The sequence below is a fragment of the Marmota monax genome, unplaced genomic scaffold (genome assembly GCF_021218885.2).
Source record: "Marmota monax isolate L192 unplaced genomic scaffold, Marmota_monax_Labrador192_F-V1.1 WCK01_AAM20220418_F8-fsc00048, whole genome shotgun sequence".
Classification (NCBI taxonomy): Eukaryota; Metazoa; Chordata; class Mammalia; order Rodentia; family Sciuridae; genus Marmota; species Marmota monax.
In genome coordinates, this window is record NW_026694895.1 from 6193906 (window position 1) to 6207807 (window position 13902).

The 13902-nt window shown below is 34.2% G+C and overlaps 1 protein-coding gene across 5 annotated transcripts in view; it reads left to right on the top strand.

The window, feature by feature from the left end:
• Positions 1-13121, top strand: part of Cacnb4 (calcium voltage-gated channel auxiliary subunit beta 4) — a 251317-nt gene extending 238196 nt beyond the window's left edge. For all 5 annotated transcript variants that reach the window (XM_058573507.1, XM_046426946.2, XM_058573508.1 and 2 more), the window contains 2 exons: positions 3937-4122; positions 6317-13121. In XM_058573507.1, the coding sequence (XP_058429490.1) occupies positions 3937-4122; positions 6317-6577 (447 nt within the window). In that variant the 3' untranslated portion in view covers positions 6578-13121. The remainder of the gene's footprint in view (positions 1-3936; positions 4123-6316) is intronic.
• The last annotated feature ends 781 nt before the right edge of the window (positions 13122-13902 follow it).

A 13902-nucleotide genomic window follows, 5' to 3' on the forward strand; every position in this document is an offset into this window, starting at 1 on the left:
CCTCTAGGCTAGAAACTGGATATTATATAGTTATAAAGGATGATCTACCCAGTCCCTCTATCTTCCCTCCAAAAAGAATTTAAATAAATAGAATTTGCACTGTTCCTCAGTGTAGGACCTAAAAAGAACTACAACTTCTATTAAAATTGGGATGACCAAACATTACAATTTGCTCAGTGTTGGCCAGGTTTTAATAGTGATAGCCCCCCATCTCCAGAAATAATCCCTAGCACACCAAGATGGCTGGTTGCCTTAACTCAGATAGTTTCCCCAGGAAAGACTGTCACATATTACTCTCTGAATGAAGAACTAGACAGAGGGTTAAATACTTGCAATTTTTTAAAAATATTACAAATCTTCTTTGTTTTCTTATTATTCAGCTTCAGTCTTTCTTTCCCTTTCTTTCTTCCCTGCCATTAGTTCTCTAGGCCACCAGATGAGCTAGAGGCATGCTTTGATCTTGGTTATTTACAATGCTTTAGTTTTTAATTTTCCTGAAAGAGGTTATCCAGAGAAGGAGCTACTGTGCCTGAATTTTTGATGGTTTGTTTTGATTCCTCTGTTCATTACTTATTTACTTTGGCAGCCAAACCATTTCCGCCTACTCCAGCTGTAGAAAATATCCCATCCTAGAATGTCAGAGGTAGTCACTGTAGCAACTCTTTGAAAACAACTCCACATTACCTTTATCTTCAGCTGTCACCAAGGGCTTGGTGTCACTGAGTGGGTAACTGTTTACCTCCTGGGATCTTGCTGATTAAATATTTTTTTTGCATCCCTAGCCCACACTATGGATCTTGCATATTGCAAAATTAGGTGCTGATTAGATGTGAACCTTTAAATTTGTAAAGAACTGGGGGAATGGAAGGACAGCAGAATAAAGATATTATTATTGCAGTGGGTATGTACGTGACAGCATGACCAATGTAATTCTGCAATTTGTACACTCAGAAAAATGAGAAATTATATCCCATCTGATTCAAATGTATGATATGTCAAGATCATTGTACTGTCATGTGTAACTAATTAAAACAAAAAAAAATTGTAAAGAATTGGCAAAGTTCGTATGCATAAGTCATTGGGTTGCTTCTCCTTGAATGTGTGTGTGTGTGTGTTTTATTCCCTTTATACTGACTTTCTAGCACTCTAGTCTGTTCAGCTGTGTTATTTCCTAAACAGAAAGAAAAATTGTCACAGATATGCAGGCTGTGAAATTCCTTCTAGTTGGAAATAAGATACATATGTCAGTATTCATTCAGAAACTGAAATTTGCTTTTTTTTCCCCTGAGCTTTTGAAAGCATAAAAGCAGTTTCAAATCATTTTCCATCGTATAACTGTCTTTTAGCAGTGCAAAAGCATGGTTTACAAGAAATTATCGGGCTTAAGCAAACAGCCATGTGCTGATGTATATAGAGTCTACCCACTGGCAAAGAAAAATACTTTTTAAAAATTCTGGTAATTAAATGTGTGTTTAAATATATCTACAACAGTGACAATGTAGCATGTAAATAGCCAAGCAGATGTAAACCTCCCCCAAGCAGCATTGTGCAATCCTGGCTGTCATTGTCAGGACCCTTATTATTATTATTATTATTGACCTTGTTAAAGCAAGAAAATGATTCACTGGAACTAACCAAACCCACATTATAGCATAAGATTTATGTAATCAAATTTTACAGTAAGTATAAATAAAATGATACAAACAGCAGGCTCTAATCACATGCAGCATAGAATTTGTGAAATGCTGGAGCCCACAGTAGCTGAAGGACCCTTTGTTTGGTGCTGCCAGTTTCCTCTTTCTTCCTCCAGTGCCATCTGAGTTCACGGATGCTTTTAGGGTATAGCCATTCTGCTCCCCCTCAGGTCAACACTGCACTGCCACTGTTTATATCAGAGCATTATGGGCACTTCTTGGATTCTACATTTGGCACTGTGGAAAGTTTATATTAACCGGGGAAGGAGGCTTTTGGTGGCAAGAGACTAGAAACTCCCACAGGTTACTTCAGTGAGAAAGGAGATTATGGGAAGGATATATGTCAACTGAAGCTCTAGGAACTAGCTCCTTTCCCTGTCTGATGGGCCACATGGTGTCTTTCTTTTATTGTAATTCTGCTTTCCTTTATGTTTTGTTTTCTTCCCTCGACAGATAGAATTCTTTAACTTACTTATAATTTCCCTTTCTTCCAAAGCTTCATTTTTATAAGTCTCTCTGGGCCTCCTTCTAAATCCAAAAACTTTAAGCTTACAGCCCCGAACATTATTGTTCTCTATATTGTTCTGAACTAAAGTCCCAGTGTGACATAGATTATTAAGAATTTTAATACTTGTCTCTCTCACAAGACTTTATGCTTCTTGAGCATAGGATGAGGTGCTTTCTTTGCCACTGTAAATCTACAGTGCCTAGCATTAAATAGGTACTGAATAAATATTTTAAAAATGAATAGAATATAACATTTAGAAATTCCACTAGTAACTGCTCTTGGGGGGCATTTTTCTACATGAATTGAATTGGCTGAGTCTTCTTAAATATGCATCAGTTTGAACTGAAGTTACTTATTATTTTCCTACTTCTACTCCAAAGACCTTCAAATAGCTTTCCAATTTAGAGGGGAGTTTTACAGTAAAGGTGGATATAATGGAAAATTGAAATAGTAAGTGTGGGTGCAATGAAGCACAGTGGGTATAGCGGGTGCTTAGCATGCCTGAGTTTCTGGGTTTGATCCCAAGCATCAAAACTAACTGACTAAATGAATAAATAGTAAAAGTTGGGGTGATAGTGGGAAAGAGTTTCTATGGTGACTTCTGCTTCAAGGAGCTCTGTTCTAAGCACTGAAGAGAATGAACCAACGGAGCTTGGTTGTCAACTCTTTATATTCCAAATTGCTATTAAGGGTCAATCCATCCAGTGATGTTGGTGCTATGACAGTAACCATGTATTTGATTCATTACTGGAAGGTTCTTATTTTAGTAAAATTAGCTCATAAAAGCAGGCAGGTAGTGGTGGAGGTGGTGTGAGAGAGAAGATGTTTCAATCCTGCTACTGAAAGTTAGATCCTCCACCACTCACCTGCTTTTATGTCATGTACTAACACCTGCAGGGAGGTGCCAAGGTTTTCTGGCTGGCTCTCCAAGGGATCTATCCTGGGTGTATCCTGTCCATGTTCCCAGCCACACTAGACTAACAGAAGGGCCACTCTTCTGTTGGAGTAGAAGAACAACTTCCTGCTTACAGGGCAGATGCTGAGCAAAGTCCTTGCTGACAGAAACATGTACCCCCAAATACTTCCTCTATAAACACCTTTGACCCTGGTTAAACACCCTGTTCTTTTTTACATTTGTAACAATCTTATGGTAGCAGCAATCACTCTAATGTGATTTTCTAGCATTAATCCTGCTTTGTTTCCTTGTTTTTTTATCATGAGGCAAATAATATCATTTCCCCAAACATTTTAAAAATTAAGTAAATGGTGTTCCCTTCAACATTGTTACCTTGGGAGATGAAATGTTTATTCCAATGATAATGTCACTACCCAAAACATTTTTAGAATTCCTCTTTCAGTTCTGTTAACTTGCTTCTTTTGTATTCTGGAGTAGAATTCAGTTACAGAGGAATGTGGGGGGAATGTGAATTCATTATACACTTTCACTTATCACCTATACAATTGTCACATTAACCTCATTTTTTCTTTTAAAATAATGAAAGATGTGAATATTTAATGAGTATTCTTATTTTTCTGTAAATATCTACATTTGCATGTGGATAACTGCAACTGTATTTACTAGATTTTAACTTTAGAAACTGCTAATTTATGTTCTCAAATTTGATGTTAGCATCTAGATTTGAGAAATGCTATTATCTGCCTTAAGGGGTATTTTAGGTTTCATTGCCTAAAACCTAACTTTTGGAAAACAATGGATTTTCTTGTCACCTACAGGAAATGTTCGATGTTATATTGGATGAGAATCAGCTTGAGGATGCTTGTGAACATCTAGGAGAGTACCTTGAGGCGTACTGGCGAGCCACCCACACGACCAGCAGCACCCCCATGACCCCGCTACTGGGGAGGAATTTGGGCTCCACAGCACTCTCACCATATCCCACGGCAATTTCTGGGTTACAGGTATTGCCCCTTGTACTTTTACTACCTCATTACTAAGATTCTATAGAAAACTTGATTAAATTGAAGACTAGGGTTGTCCTTATCTGAAGAGGAAAACATAGGGGCACTTTATATAAAGAAAATATAAACTATTACCTAATCATGTTCCATCCTACAGCAGGTTACCCAGAAACCCTTTCTAGAGACTTTCTTGCTGGGAATTTATAATGAATCAATCCCTGATCATTCAGTGTCTACTCAGTGCAGCTGCCCATGGCTTCTCCGTGGCACTTTTTAATGATTATAGGACCATGCAAATCTCAGCTACCATAGCTAGATAAATAAGATATTTGGGGACAGATAGGGCTTTTGATTGCCCTTAACTTTTTCCACCCCTGAGGTTGCTAGACATGTCCTTTACTTTGCAAAAGACAGCATGTGAATGTGAGTAGAACTACTCGGTTTGGAAATGGTGACAGGTCTCTGAGTTTTCTTGGAGGGGTCCAGGAGTCCACCTTGTTCGGTGGCTATGGAAAGTGTCCTTTAGAGAAGCTAGGAAAGAGCACAGGACCAGGAGCTTCTCTCTTCCGCTGTTCTCATGCTGTACTCAGAAGTAGATATAGGGAGCCAGAGGCATTATGATACAAAATGACTCTTTCCTTTCTACATTAATTATTATTTACCATTTATCAAGCAGCTGCTGGAATATGACCAAACCCCCAGCTGACGGAGGAACATGTAGTCAATTGAGCCCTCTTTCATCATGACTAGTTTTGTTTTAATGGGTTATAATGATAGTCATAATTGTAGATCATGTAGAGTTAACTCTGAGATAAATGGCACTCTCTGAAATGCTATTATAACTGTATTACTCTTCTGCAAAATTTCATCTCTGTAAGCAGAAAATCTGCCATATAAATGAATCACTTTTGAGGCTGGAAATGAACATGGAAATGTATGATGGCAATGTACGGTGTATCTGTATGCATCAGGACTATTTCCTGCCTCGTTTTCCTTCTTGTGTGCTGATGAGAATAGCATTTCCATTGGCTCACTTGAGTTGGCTCTGAATTTTGCATAAATTAGTGGGATGAGGAATGGATGTATGAAACAGTATGCTTCTCTGGTGTAGGAGGAAGTAGAATGTTGTACTTTGTTATGAATGCAACACTCTTGAATTGTCATCCCTAACACACCCACCTAGAGTAGTTTTCCCAGTTTCCTTAATGAGTTAATGGGGTGGCTTTTGTCTCAAGGCGTACTTCTCTCAGGAATATAGGGTCTAAATTATTAGACACCTGGCTGAAGTTGATGGCACTGTCTATGACCCACTCAATGAGTTTGCTTCTGTATGAAGCTGCATGTGCTTTGGAGAAGATGTGACTGGGCCCATGGTTTCATCAGAATCTTGTCCCTTATCTGAGATGGCCTACCTAAGCTTGTATACACACTGATCCATGGTTCCCATAGAGAGAAAAATATTTGAATAACATTTTATGATCCATCAAATAAGTGACTTAAGATGATACTTTCAATTAATGATATTAGAGAAATTTACTTTCTATCTGAAAATTAGTTTTGCAGGACATTTCAATTGAGGAAGCAAGATTTATGAGGCATCAATTAGCGGGCTCCATAATTACTATATACTCCTGTGGAAAGAATATTGTTGAGAGTCTAACGTTTATGTAGGCTTCAGAAACAAATGCACTATTTTATAGATAGCACAAATAATAATTTCATTGAGATGTTTTTTAGGAAAATTCAGCTAGATCAAGGTGAAGCATATGATTTTAGAAGAAGAAAGATTTTATCAGTTCAAGGGAAAAATAAAATAAATGATGCTATTCTGAACTTTATTTCCCAATAGTAAAATAATCCTCATTTTTGCAGTAGAAGTACAATTATTAGGCCTTTCTAAATATGTTAAATTCTATTTAACAGTCAACTTTCAATTCTGTGTTTTCAATAGGATGCATAGTCATGCAGCACTATGTAATTAAATTCATAAATTATCAGCACTATGGCATCTTTACATGTTGTGTCCTAAATAAATAAAACCAGAGATTTGGGGCAGATCATTTGTACATCAAAATGTTTTATCAAGTCAGATATCTCTCTTCTCATTAGACAGATCCTATTATTGTACATTCATTTACATGTTTAGGTGAATGAAGCTGACATTATTTAATCAGTGAACTATCTGATATTTTAGAGTCAGCGAATGAGGCACAGCAACCACTCCACAGAGAACTCTCCGATTGAAAGACGAAGTCTAATGACCTCTGATGAAAATTATCACAATGAGAGAGCTCGGAAGAGTAGAAACCGTTTGTCTTCCAGTTCCCAGCACAGCCGAGATCATTACCCTCTTGTGGAAGAAGATTACCCTGACTCATACCAGGACACTTACAAACCTCACAGGAACCGAGGCTCACCTGGGGGATACAGCCATGACTCCCGGCATAGGCTTTGAGGCTGCCAAAACAACAAAAAAATATGTATTCATCTGTTGACAATTTGCCATAGCACTGCTAGGATAAACCAATCATCTTAACTTGGCAAGCACAGCACAGTATTGACTGTGCTTATGGGCTGCTGTCATTTGATGCTAAGGGGCAAAAAACAACAACAAAAAAATGTACATTATGCCCTTGAGTCTAGATGGATATTAGATGCCCAATCATATAGATATTTTAAGTGCTACATTTACATAACAGTACCTTTTGTTTTCTTCATAGATTTAAACACATCAATTTGTAATTTAGGGTACTTAACAAGGCACATATAAAATAATTTCCCATGCTGGAAATTCCAAATGACCAGTTCCAGTTGGAACCAATTTATAAACCAATTCCTGTTGGAATTTGGGTGAATTGACTAGAAAGTCTACTTGAGCATGTTGCAATCAATTGAAATCTTGGGGAAAAAAACCAATAAGAAAATCAAAGTATCAATAGAAGCCAAAACTAGCTATTTATTTGCTGGAAGCTAAATTTACACTTAAAAGTTGGAATGTATAAACATTTTAATATATGTTAATGTTGCCAGAATGGCTTTTCAAACTTACCAAATGTATTGATAGTGCCAAAAAAAAAAAAAAAAAACTCAAATCTTAATGCAGAAACTATATAGTCGCCTCAGATTTTAATATTTTTATTTCTTTGCTGGCACAGCTGTTGTATTCAAAGTGTTTTGCTTTCTGTTCAGTCAATACTGTTAGCTCGTTTGAACTTGGCAAAAAAAAAAAAAAATTGGCAGAGAGAATGAATAGTAAAGAGAAGCCCGAGCATAGCTGATTATAAGAAATGGGAAATGAGATGTTGTTTCTTTAATCAGTTTGAGCACAACTACATACATCCAGGGAACTGAAGTCACACCAAGAATGTGGTATAGATCCTCCTGAGTACAAAGCTTAACAACTCCAGGTGGGAGATCAGCTATCCCACTTAATACAAACATGGGGTCAGTTTTTCCTGCTAGCGTAGTTAAGTATCTTTCTATTTCATCACTCCGTTTATGTCTTTGAATATCTAAACATTCTAGCCCTTCGCCAAATGTTTTAAATTATGCTAAGGATTTTTTTTTCCATGACACATAAAAATTAGGTATTGGAAGTTAGCTTTTTACAAATTGGAAAAGTTAAAACAAATGATAAATTCAAAAGCTTGCAAACGCATAGATGCAGAATATATACACTATAATTACAACATTTTTAATGCAAAGAATTATGAAGAATTTGGAGATTGAGATACCTTACTTCTAGTGAGCATTTTTAATCACTCATTAATTATTCAGTTTTTACAGTAACTATAATTATAGAATTGGTGACAAATGTCTTCTATTATCAAGGAAGACTTAGGTTCCCTATGATCCAAAAAGTTGTGGAAATTGACCCTTTTATACAAGACAAAATGTCTTTATAAAAGACTCCTGTTTCTAAAATTCCAAAAATGTATGCATTTTCTCAAACCTGATAGGAACCAAGCATGAAATCCTTTTCTACTGGTACATGTTATAAAGACTATTTTTGAAAACAAGAATAATTAATTTTATATTATTTTATTTTTCCCCAAGTTTTTCAATATTTAGACTCTCAAAGCATGCACCAGTTCAATAATTTTTCCTGATCAAGAAAATAAGTGTCCCAGGGTGCAGTGGCGCATGCCTATAATCCCAGCAACTCTGGAAGCTGAGGCAGGAGGATAGCAAGTTCAAAGCCAGCCTCAGCAATTTAGTGAGGTGCTAAGTAACTCAGTGAGACCCTGCCTCTAAATAAAATACAAAATAGGGCTAGGGATGTGGCTCAGTGGTTGAGTGCCCCTGAGTTCAATCCCCAGCAACACCCCCCCCACAAGAAAAAAGAAAAGTTTCACATTCTTGATTAGTTACCCTCATCTTGAACCTCATTGCCGTCTCATCCTGCAGTCTCCCTTCACGTTCACTGCGTGTGCCCCATTATGAACCTGTTTAGTTGATAATGAGGATGCCTATAATTCTGTAAGTCATTCACACATTTGATACAATTAAACATGGGCTCAGTAAATTTTAAAAGTTAACGTGACACTGGCTTGTGAAGTTCTTTTGTCATCTAGCAAAGTTTACAGAACTTTCAGTTAAGACATTTAAGAGAGCTATCTCCATTAGGCTCTTAAAAATATATATATATATAACCTGCCATTACTAAATACTTTGTTAGAACATAGAAGAGCATTTTCCAGCAAACAAAAATATATTTATTACATGTACAGCACATATTTGCATGAGAAAGAAAACATTAGCCAAACATTTTTCTATATGCTTTACTGGTTTCTTGTTTGTGTGCTTTAAAGTATTTAATTGCAAAGAGTGCACCAAGGTGTATAAATTTAGACTAGACAGCTGTTCAGCTTTTTCTGTAGTAGCATTAGCAATTTGGTCATTTAACTACTTTAAGATATTTACATTTTATGGCAGGTAGCTGTAACAGCGTTTACATATATTTCCTAGTCAACAAGATCACCATTTTCTTTCAACTTTTAAAAAGTCACTTAGTTTTAAAGGTCTCTCAAAGCCTTGTTTCTAGACTTCCATGTCATGCTGAAAAAGAGGGAGGCCCATTCAGTATCCGTGTACAAATTCAATCCATCATTTACCATCAGATGTCCATACCGTTTTGCTTTGCATTCTTATTCAAAAGCTAACAATCTTGGAAAGGGTATAATGTATATTTTTCTTAATGGATATATTTAAAATTTCACTTTAACTTGACATTTCATCTTCCTTCTGTAGTAAGTTTATTTCCTCCAAATGAATAAGAAATATGCATCTTCCTTTTATTACAAAGTGGTTTGTTTCTGTGTAAATGATACTAAAATCCAGATATTGACTAAGTGAAAAGTTTTATTTTTGTCAAGCACACTAAGCACCTTTGGAATAGATGTATTCCACAAATACTTTGTTTTTCATTTATTTTATTTAAAGTAGCAAATTATCACAAGTAGGAGAAACAAGTCTTATAATATTTGGGGGCTATTTTAACTTATAGTATAAAATACCTGTTAGAATTCTGTCACTTCAGTCAGCAGACATGTAACAATGAAGACTCATGGGACAATGTGGAAATGTAGTCCTAGACAAAAAAAAAAAAAAGGGAATGCAAGTTGTCAATCCTGATGTTAATTCTCACGGCTATAATGTGACTCTAATATTATAATCAACAATATTATCTCATTTACTGCAATATTTAAAGCAACACTTAGAAATGTTTATAAATGACTAATGTTTCTCTCTTATCTTTATACAGTTCTATTGGAAGAAAGGTTGAAATTCTTAACAATTGAGACTAATGGTCTTTCCTAATAAGAGAGTCTTAATGTTGTGACTATACAAGTCATTGCATTTAGTCCTTAATGAAATGAATTTTTAAAATGTGAAACAAATTATGAGACAATTATTTGTTCCCTTTAAATAATGTCACTTACTCTAATTATTATTGTTGTTTTTTGCAAAATGTATTTTTGGAATGTTAACCTCTTTTCATACCTGCATACTTGAACTTGTCTTTTGTGTGGGGGCCTTAAAATTCATAATATAAAGTGGGGGTAATGAAAGAGAGTGCGAGAAGAAAATTATGGCAAAAGATAGTTTGCAAATTTAAATTCTTTAAATGAACATATCACAAAATATTTTTGCAACCCAGGATGTCAGTTAAGAATGTTTTTAGGTAACCCTAATTTGCATGCTGGCATATTTTCTTAAGTTGTACAATTTTATTTTGGTATTTGCTAAAAAACAAAACATAATGCCACTGTAGAATTTGCCCTCTATATTGATATTTATATACTACCTCTTCTCTAGAGAAGACAGTTGGTCTTAAAAGGGAAATAACTTGTCAAAAACCAGTGATCAAATTTCTTACTATTATTGCTAACTTTGCTGAAAGCTAATTGCATAAAGTGTTAAAATTTGCCTTCCCTTTAGATTTTAAACTGATGATTTTATCCCAGATGCTGCATGTTTCCATATGCTCTTGTCACCCTTCATTTCTTCCATATTAGTGAAGTTTTCTTTGAATTGGTTCACAGATTATCCTGAAGTATGGTTAATTTGGTTAATTTAACAAATGAATCATAATAGGGAACAAAACAAACTGCAAAGTAATTTATCTTTGTGTACAACATGTTATGATATCTAGCTCTAAGTTTAAAAGAGAGTAGTTCCAAAGACTTGATGTTTAAATGCAGCTGTTTTGCAAATTCAAATTTTTGTCTTTTGAGAACACCAAGAACATGACTTAACCAATTACTGGGTAAGGGTATACATTATCTTGGACTCCCATGTAATTGGAACAAATTTCATATCAGTGTTTCAAATAAATACATATGTATTCCTTAGTCCTTTTATATTTCTGCCTTTGTCTCTCATGACAATGTTGCATGCTGGTTTTTTTAATTATATAAAACTCATCCTTGAATGACTATATGAATGAAAACTTTATAGGAAATTATGTAATAAAATCTGTTTTATTAGTTCCTTATAACTTTAATGTCATACTGTAACTGTTCCTAAGTTACTTACTTAAGCTGTGTCTATGCAGCATAGAACAGTCCTCCTCTTTTCAATGATAATCATGATCAAATCAATCAATACAATAGACAACAAAAACAACTTTTTTCTTTGAATTAAGCTGTCAAATTGGTCAAAATAGTGAAATTGGTTTATAGGGGCAGACAGAGCTACAGCATTAAAAAAATTACTTTTTAAAGTTTTCTTCTTTTATTTGAAGGGATTTTCCAATGAAATACATCCTCTGATAGCAATCATCTCTAACTACTTATGGATAATTTAATCTCAAATGCTGCATGTAATTTAGCTATGAGAAGATTCGAAAGTATCTCATCAGATATTATAATTAAGGGCTGTAACTCCTACATGAAAAATGTATAAATATAAGTGAAGAGCACTGAGTTTTGGGGAGTCATAGTTTCATATGACACTTTCTTTTGTTTCTTTTGATGGATGTAAAATGTTTGCAGAAAGATGGTAGAAAATGATACTAATGGATTTAAAGTGGTTTGGGGTATACACTGATACTTCCTCAATTGAAAATGATAAGGAGTTAAAATGAGAACTAAGAACCAAAAGTGGCTGGCCTCTAGCTTTTTAATATTTTCTAAGTGTTCTTGGTTATGTTTTGAACACTTAAAATTTCTCAACCAATGGCTATGTCTATATTTATGTAGGGGCCTCTCTTGCCCTACTTGCATGCCACTTTCACACACTTAACTGAAATCAGTGTGAATTCTGTATGCATAAGGGATGTATTAAAGATGCAGGATCATTAAAGCTATATTGTTGCATACTATTTTTCATATGCCTTACAATATTTTCTGGGACGTTATTAAAATGAAAGCATTTTATTGCCAAAATAAATCTATGTTGTTACTTCTGCAATAGCAGTAGAAAAATAAATAATGTAGCAAAAATATATATTGTACAGTACAAAATTATAAAATATATATATATATTTTGCCAATAATATGAAAATAGATTGAGGAGAAAGAAGCACATTTGTTATAGCACAAACTTACAACAAAATCCACTGTTAAATTTGGCAGTCCTATTTTTTAAAAGTAAATAGATTTAGTTATATGTTTCATCTACCATCTTTTTAACTTGCTGCTTGATACCTTTCCAGCAATTTATTTCATAGCCTTGCAATCTGTGGTTGTAATTTATTTTATTCCTTTCCATAAAACTTATTAAATTTTATTTTGTGATAAGACTCATACTATATTTTCTGTTCTTATTTCTTCTCCTTCAATAACAACTACAAAATGTCACAGCAAGTGAGCTCTCAGCGCTCCTCTGAATTTTGGACATGTTTGAAATTTTTTGTTTTTCACAGCCTCAAATTAGAATGATCAACCAAGATGTCCCAGTGCAAAAATTTTAGTTAGGGATTCCTTAATTTATTTTGTACTGGATACTAGTTTAAAATATAAGTTAAAGCCATTAGCTTTGTTTTGGAAGGGATGGGGGAGGGAATAAAAAATAAAGTTATTAATATAAAACATTAAAAAGTGAAAATGGCAAAACAATACAGAAAGTTTTCCCCTTCTATTCTGAGGCCTGTTGAATATCCCTGACTATTGCTATATCTCCAGTGATAAAGTGGGGAAAAAATGCCTTTGTCAAATAATTTTTTTCTTTCTTTAAATTTTAGTTATTTATATTGATAATTTAACCCCTTTTATTTTTCTGATATAGGTATGTGTAGCATTCTACAAGGCATGCTGGGTAAAATATACTATGCAAATGTGTACAGTGCTGCATGTTTTTGTTCTCCCTCTGCTTTAGTGGCTTCAAAGAAAAAAAATGTGGTGTTATTTTTGTGAACAAGACATTTAACAAAGAAAATGCAGAGTGCATGCATACAGTATCCTAATTTCTATGGATTTGTTTTATGGAATTTAAATGTGTACAAAACAATTGCATTAATTTTTTTCTTTTATATAATAAATGAAAAAACACTGAAACCAGCGTTATAGCTCTCCTTTATATTATTCTAGAGATATATTGAAGAAATACTGGAAATCACTGGGTATAATTATATACCTTTTATAGGTAAAATTAAAAATCTAAACAGTTACTTTCAAAAAAAAACTCAACTAATTGACTGTTTTCCTGAACATTCCGCTAGGTTCTATGAGTGAATCACAAAAGAAGTACTATTGGGAAAGAATTTGTAAGTTAAATACACATGAAACAGAATTATATTAGAATAAATGCATGAAATAGAATTGAATATAATATAGAAAAATATACTGCATGAAACTTTTTGTTCACAAGATACCCCTAAATGAGTAATGTAGTAGTTCTCAAAAGTTTCCAAAGCTATCCCATACTTGTAAGAATTCCATGGATAGTATATAGATTATTACTTGACATTTCATGTACTCAGGGTCATTTGTCTATGCTATGAATTGATTGGAACTTAACTTTTCAGAAAAAAAAGTTATTTTTCAAGATGTTCAAAAGAAATAGATACTCTGTTGATCAATATACAGTGATTTATTATAGCCAAGTTATTTCACAAACATTATCAATTTAATCCCTCTGACCACCCCAGAAAGTAGTTTACTAGACACAACTATGAATGAAGAAACCAAAACTCATTGTATCTTTTTTCTTTGAAGTATTTTCAGTTAAAAATTCATTTATTAAATGCCTTTAAGCTGCTCATCTAATAAATGTTGGCTGAATGAACAGTTTCTCAGTTATTGGAGAGACATTATATAAGGCTACCTCAACTATCAA